At 38.5% G+C, this 8061-nt stretch overlaps 1 protein-coding gene across 1 annotated transcript in view; it reads right to left on the minus strand.

Annotated features, from left to right (window-relative positions):
- The window catches only part of LOC129247971 (circadian clock-controlled protein daywake), a 28881-nt gene extending 21043 nt beyond the window's left edge, over positions 1-7838 (minus strand). Inside the window, exon 1 of the mRNA XM_054887363.1 lies at positions 7444-7838. Within this exon, the coding sequence (XP_054743338.1) occupies positions 7444-7507 (64 nt within the window). The 5' untranslated portion in view covers positions 7508-7838. The remainder of the gene's footprint in view (positions 1-7443) is intronic.
- Positions 7839-8061: the final 223 nt, after the last annotated feature.

Below are 8061 nucleotides of genomic sequence, written 5' to 3' on the forward strand. Positions count from 1 at the left end.
ATCAACGAAAAGTATTGATTTCACTGTGGTGGGACAGGAAAAGTCCACTGTACTACGATTTGCTAAAACAGGGGAAAATCATCAATGCGGAACTGTACTGCAATCAGCTGGATAAATTGAATGCAGCTATCAAAGAAAAGAAGCCAGCATTAGTGTCCAGAAAAGAAATAGTGTTCCACCACGATAATGCACCACTGCATACTGGAATGGTGACACAAAAAAAACTTAATGCGTTAGGATGGGAAGTTCTTAGTCACCCACCATATTCACCTGACATTGCAACATCTGATTATTACCTGTTCAGATTTCTACAAAATTATCAACGGGGAAAAAATTCATTAAAAGTGTTTCTAAGGCAGTTGCTGACTATTTTAACTCCAAGGACGAGAACTTCTACAAAACAGGAATTCATATATTAGGTTACCTGAAAGATGGCAACAAGTTGTAACAAATGACGGAGAACATATAATTGGTTAATATTGAACACATATTTTAATAAACGAATCCAAATATTTTCTTTAAAATACGACAGAACTTTACCTCCAACCCAATAATAAGAACGCCCTGTACAAATTGGGTCAGGAGTCTGGCCTTAACCTGCCAGTGTTACATACTTATGTATATGCCATACTGCTGTATTATATTAAAATTATGGTGCGTTTTATTTGCGCTTAGCTCAAGTTGAATGCGGGTTAGTTATGAAGAAGAGGTGTGATAGGAATAACTAAGCGACGGGTTAATGTAATAGTTCAAAACTTCATTTATGATGTTTTATTGGCGAAAAACTCTTATAATCGACTTTCACAATCTTCTCTTGATACTAATTTCTTATCACCAGGGAAGTTTTGCAATGAAAGAACAAGTTTTTAATCGCTTGGTGCCAGGCCCAGACTATTTGGTGGATGCATTAAAACTTCCCAACCAAGCTTACGAAGTTTTTGGCGAGTCACTACAGATGCGTTTGGCCTTGCGTTGTCCTAATGGAACACAACACCTCCATCAATTCTGACCGTTTCTGGTCTCTTGCTAGCTTCAAACAGTCCAGTTGTTGACAAAAGAGATCTAAATTTAGTGTTTGGCTTTACGAAAGCAACCCATAGTAAATGATTCCTTTCAAGACCCACTAAATCGTTTTGGCACAGTATTGTCGCATGTGACTTATTTCCCCAGTCGCCATCCATTTAAGAAACGGGTCGATCTCATTCCGTTTTGCTTCGCAGATGGACATTCGATTCATCATGTTTTTTGGTGTTAATTGGTGTGGCACCGAAACATCGAGCATCGCTTTGAATCCAGCTTTACGCAAATGGTTTAAAACTGTTTTATGGTCAATCTTAAGCTCCTGGGCGATGCTACGACTACTAACATGCCGGTCAACTTTGATTATTTCTATGATTTTATTCGCCATTACCGGCATTTTCTTTAACATCAAAAATGCCGAACAGAATCGACGAAATCAAAATTGCACGTAATTTGATGTTCCAGTATCGTCACCATAAACACCATTTACAATTTCAGCGGCCACTTCCATTGTTAACACCCTGTAACTCACAACTGAATGGAACAAACAAAAAATCAGCAAAATAATTTTTTTAGTGTGAAGTGTCACTTTGACAACCAGCATAAACTTTAAATTGTTTGATCGATACTTTACGAGATATCGATCACTACAGCCATGTACCGAGAAAATAATGGATTTCTTTTTCCTCGAACTAATACTAATGTTTTTAATTATCCTTCCCGACCTTCCAGATATCCCTGTTTATATTGGAAGCTGTTTTACGATATTTGGAATTTTTTGAGTTTTTATGTTTATATATGGCAATCAATACAAAGGTTAGGTTGCATTTCGGCAATTTTCTGATATCATATGGATCAAAAAATCTGAAAATAATACCATAATACGACGGCCGCCGTAACCGAATAGGTTGGTGCGTGACTACGATTCGAAGTACGTAGGTGTGAATCTCCGTGTATGAAACACCAAAATGAAGAATTTTGGAAGCGGTCGCCCCTCGGCAGGCAATGGCAGACCTGCGAGTGTATTTCTGCCACGAAAAAACTCCTCATAAAAAACATCTGCCGTTGAGAGTCGGCATAAAACTGAAGGTCCCTTCATTTGGGGGCTAACATGAAGACGTGCGCCACAAATAGGAGGAGGAGCTCGGTCAAACACCCAAAACGTGTGTACGCGTCAATTATTATTATTATTTTTTATCATAGCTCAACCACCGTATACACTAAATACTAAACACTGATCCTTAGTGGTCCTGGAAAATACTTAGAAAAAAATTGAGACTTGCCTCAAGTGTAGAAATAAAATACGCAACGTTGGAAGAGCTCAATCTCTACCAAAGCAGGTTTTGGTCAGCGGTTGTTCGAGTATTGGTAAAATCCTTGCCATAGGTGTATTATATCTGAGGAGGATTGCTTCGAAGGGCACAAAATAGGTAATGATGAATAAATAAATAAAAAACATAAAGGTCTGGTAACACTAAGGACCAATTGGTCCATGTGATGGCTTTCAGCCTGTCAGGTCAACCTAACCTTACCTAAATATTTTTCGAAAAAAATAAAAAGTCGCCATACCTTTTGAACACACCTCGTATATACCCAAATAAATATGCTATAAGTATTTGCATAAAAGCATATACATACATACACACATTCATATACATATACATATACATATACATATACATATGCATACATAACATATCTCTGTTTTCAACTGCAGTCGCTCAAGGCTGCATCGCAGAGTTTTTAGCAAATATTTGCGAATTAACTGCCACCAATTTTAGCGCAGACATTCTATGTAGACACTTAGGCATAAAAAAAACTCGTTTCATATTTTCGGTTTACTTTCAGACAAAAGAATGCGTAAAATGAAGTTATTGTATGTACGTGTGTATGCATGTACGTCTGTATGATTATTATTCGTACGTACTATATTAGCACAATTCATTAAATAATTAAAGGCTATGGCAAAATACTCAATGGCAGTTCCGGAAACGATATTAAGACGACATGAAGGTTTAATATATAATAATATTTTGGATAATTGGAGCTAATAACTGCAAAAATAACAATTAATGAAAATGTTTAACAATTATGACAGTAACAAAGTTCTACAGTAGTTGTTGTAGTTGTAGTCAGCCTTCGTAGAAATCGGAAAATATTATGAGGGATAAATTGAATTCATGTCATGTATTTACTTACATACATATGTATATATGTGTTTGTACAGTCTGTGTCAGAAAAAAGGAACCGCGATTATTCATAAAGAATAAAAGATTTTTATATTTGAAATTTTTTTACATGAAAGTATGTACAAAGCTGCGGGTCGCAATTAATCAATAAGCCGTGGAGACTTCACCGTTGTCGAGTACAACCTGGCATCTTCTCGGCATGTTTAATCCAGTTTTTCTAAGTAGCTCGTTGACAAAGAGGACCAGATTTTGCGAACTTGATACACGAGTTGCTTTAAATCGTGGATTGGCTTTCCGGCAAGATGCATTTTCATAGTTCCCCACACATTTTCAATGGGCTTGACGTCTGGGGACTGGGAAGGCCAGACCATTACTGTGACGCCATTTTCTTGTTTTGTTGTCTCTCAAGATGTTTTTCAGATAGCAGTGGTTTTGATGATGTGGGACGGCAGGATATGTTCACTTCTTTCAGTCGACGTTCGATAGTGTCGATACTCACATTTATTCCCTTTCTAACAAGAATGGTGCGTGATTGGTCGCTAAAAAGGGTCCTGCTTAAAAAGTTGGACGATCACTTTATCTTGCTTTTTTGTCGTCACTCGCTTCAAGCCGCGCTCGTCATCAACATTTTTGTACATCTTATACCGCTGACTCCACATCACAACAAACTTTTTTGACTTTTTAATCACTTTTACAGGCGCGGCGTAAGATAATTTTGGCCCTTTCGAATGCGTGCATAAAACAACCGCAAACAAACCGCATCAAAACGCTTCGCGTACTTCTCACTCATTTTTGTTTGATTGCGTTTACGGGAAAGTTTCGAACGACACTAACCCGAGTTAGCACTGGCGTCGTAGCCCTTTAGTGGGACTATTACGCAGCAAAAAGCAGAACGAAATGTATCTTGAAGTTACAAGAAAAAACAATCATTTCAGACTGTACATATACAGTCTGTGTTGCACAGGTATTATTGCCTCTTTTATTGCTAAGTATTTGTATGAGGTGTATGATGTACGTACCGCCGCCGAAGTAGAAATCGGACTACGACGAGCCCGAAAAAACAGTTGGTACGACGAGGAATGTCATGCTGCCGCGGAAAGAAAGGATGCCCTCTATAGAGCCACGCTGCGATCGGGCGCAACGCGAGCCATGTGGGATCGCTACAGAGAGCTAAAAAAGGAAGAGAGGCGTATTATTCCTAAGAAGAAACGAGAGGCCGAAATACGTGAGTGCGAGAAGCTTGAGATGCTGGCCAACAGAAGCAACGCCCGAAAATTCTACCAGAAAGGTCGGCGGCTTACAAAAGGTTTTAAGACCGGGGAGTTTTCCTATAAGAACAAAGTCGGCGAACTCTCGGTGACATCCAGAGCAATCTTAAAATATGATAGCTGCGCATGTCACAGAGTATGTGAAGATCCCGATACCCCAAACGTCGACGACGGAATTGTCGTTCCTTTACCCGACCATGACGAGGTGAGAATAGCGATAACGCGGCTAAAGAACAACAAAGCCGCGGGCGCCGACGGACTCCCGGCTGGGCTATTCAAACAGGGCGGCGAGGAGCTGGTAAGGTGTATGCATCAGCTCCTATGTAAAATATGGTCGGATGAAAGCATGTCTGCCGATTGGAATTTAAGTGTGCTCTGCCCAATCCATAAGAAGAGCGATCCTGCAATCTGTTCCAATTACCACGAGATTAGTCTTCTAAATATCGCCTATAAGGTTCTACCGAACGTATTGTGTGAAAGGCTGTTTTTTGAAAAATAAAAAACTTTCAACTACTTTTTTGCAATTGTTTCTACATGAAGTCGCTCGTGTAAGTAATGGCGATAATTTTGAACCCAGAATCATTAAAATCGGTTCATTTTTGACTAAGTTATGAGCATTTAAAAAAAAAGTTACTTATATAATTAAAAAAAATCGATTTTGAGGCGAAAAACAAAATTGCCGATAAATCCTAAAAAAAAAATTTTTCGGGCGAACAAAAAAATACGAGTCTCATTATTTTTACCAGAGAGCAACATATTTGAGTTACATCGAAATCGAAGAACATGTCCCGAATTTGAATTGAATTGAAATGGAAAGCATCGAAATGAAAACCAGGCATAAAAGGGGTGACTTGAAAAACACTTTTTTTTATTACTTGATTTTGTATGTTCACAGCATCTAATCATGTGCCAATAGAATGGCACTCGTAGTTAGTCGAAACTCTACTCAACTATAGCAACACTCAAAAAAAACATTTTATAAAGTTTAGCCAAAAAAGGTTGTTATGAGGACTTTTCAATTTGAACTGCGATTTTATAACGAATCCGAAAACATAGTCTTAGGTAGGCAGTACTGTCAATGATGGCTGAGTCGAATTGCATGCCATTATCTTCATTGACTTCATAGTTGAGCTTGTCTTTCCTGAAACAGCCCAAAGTGAATTAGGTGATTTTGGTGCCAAAAACACGCGACGATATTTAGCGCAACACCAGAGGGATGATTTTCGGATATGAGGCAGTCACAGAATGCATCACAAGTGGAGATGAGACTTGGATCTTACTATTCCGAAACAATCGAGCAATTGCGCGAATATTATCGTAAAAGTGCATAAACTGTTATCGCCACTTTTTCCGAATATCTGTGATGCACTATGAACTGCTTCTACCTGGCCAAACTGTGAATTGTGAACTGAATATTTTCTTGTTGCTACAGGTGTTTGAAGATATACGCAAAAACAAGCCAGATTTGTGGAAAAAATACATGGTTTTTGTACTCACTGTTCTTTGCCATTTGGGCGAAAGCTCCGCCCCCCATATACTTCCATGTACAGGTATGTTGATGGTTTTAGTAAGAACATAACATATCTTTTTCAGAGTCTTACCGGTTAGTTTTTGGAGTTTAAGATGGTCAACGAACCGAAGGCCCTTATTGTTTTTTTACTCGTTATAAATAAATAAATAAATAAATAAATAAAAATAAGATGGTCAAGTGGGTGATTCTTGTAGGGATAAAAGCCAATATCTTTAGGTTAAGCAGACCCCAATGTGAATTAAGTGTTTCTCAATTCCTGTCAACGTCCATGAAAGCGACAAATTTAGGTCTTGTTAAATTCAAGCAAATTCTTTTTTTAGATTATTTCGACGAGCTCCTCCGCCTATTGTGGCGTTCGCCTTGAACTTGCTCCACAATTGGGGGACCTACTATTTTATAATGGCTCCGAACGGCAAACGGTTTTTTATGAAGAGTTTTTGCATGGCAGAAATACTCTTGGAGGAAAGAATCTTTTCCATAATTTAATGTCTCACACCCATAATATGACACGAAGCCGGACTCTACCAAATGGTAGTCACGCACTAACGAATTCGGCTATAGCGGCCGTCTAAAGCAACTAAAGCATTGATATTTTTAGTAGTTCGATCGAAGCGTGGTCTCACTGGCGCAGAAACATTCAATAAACATAAACGGTGCCTCGAGTTTTTCCATTACGAGTATACCCTGCACAAACTATAATTAATTTCCTGTTGATTTTGGGTTACGGGCCTGAATGGGTCCTATAATGGACGACCTGCACATCCTGTGTCGTCGAACGTTTACTACGATCGTTCTCTCTCGACCGACTCGGTAGTTATGGTATTAATTTTTAATAATTTTCAAATTTTTCTCTGTCATGAGCTTCACCACTATGAAATTGTAAACCTTGATTGGCGTATGACACTGACAAATCGTTAAAAAAAGGAGTAATGATTTTTTGAGTAGGAGTTTATTTGGAACTTCCATATAAACCGTTAGCCCATAAGACTCCACTTCAGAGCCTCTTATCGGCTGAGAACAAACTACCCATGGCGCTTACACCCTTTTTTGAGTGTTTGGCTGAGCTCCTCCTCCTATTTGTGGTGTGCGTCTGGATGTTGTTCCACAAATGGAGGGACCTACAGATTCAAGCCGACTCCGAACGGCAGATATTTTTATGAGGAGCTTTCTCGGGGCAGAAATCCACTCGGAGGTTTGCAATTGCCTGTCGAGGGGCGACCGCTTTTAGAAAAATGTTTTTCTTAATGTTGGTGTTTCACCGAGATTCGAACCTACGTTCTCTCGCACCAACCCATTCGGCTACGGCGAAGTATCCACAAGTAAACAAAGACCTTTATTTTCATTTACTTTATTTTTCTTTATAAGAATTTCTGAACTATTAAAAAACCAGCACCATCAAACATTTTTCATCAGTCAGAAATCCATTGTAACTTACGTATTTCGCTCTTCTGCGCTAAATTCATTTGAAAAATAGCAAAGAAAATGGCCAATTTCCACATCTTCACTTATTTAGTAATCGCACACCGAAATAAAAAAAAAAATTATCACAGCAAAAGTTAATCCTTCTTTAAATTTTAAAGAAAAATTATTTATTTTAAACTTCCTTGAACCGACTTTCGACTTCGTTCGACGCCAAGCTGCTTATATTCTCACTAAATCAATTGCACAATTGCACGTTTACCGGTTGTCGCAATATATTTTTTATTTTTGTTTTTGTTTATTCAACAAATTAGCAACTAGCGGAGTAGTGTGAAAAATACTCCTTTTTTACAATTTTTTGTATTTGTAGTTAAACAGTTGTTGGCGTCAATGCACGACGAGATGAGAATTTCATCTGATGGTTGATTTGAACGCCGCACGAGATTTAAAACTTCGCTGCGATCTCAGTGACGCGATTTATGGCAATTTGTTTGTGTGACTGATAGGTTGGTTAGTTGGTTGGCACATGCTGAGCAACACTCATTCGTACATTTAGTGCAACAACAATAGCGATAGTCACTCGTACAAAGATCGCGTGCAAGTAAACGAACAGGTTACGAATAAAGTTGGGGCG

The sequence above is a fragment of the Anastrepha obliqua genome, chromosome 1, assembly GCF_027943255.1.
Source record: "Anastrepha obliqua isolate idAnaObli1 chromosome 1, idAnaObli1_1.0, whole genome shotgun sequence".
Taxonomy (NCBI): Eukaryota; Metazoa; Arthropoda; class Insecta; order Diptera; family Tephritidae; genus Anastrepha; species Anastrepha obliqua.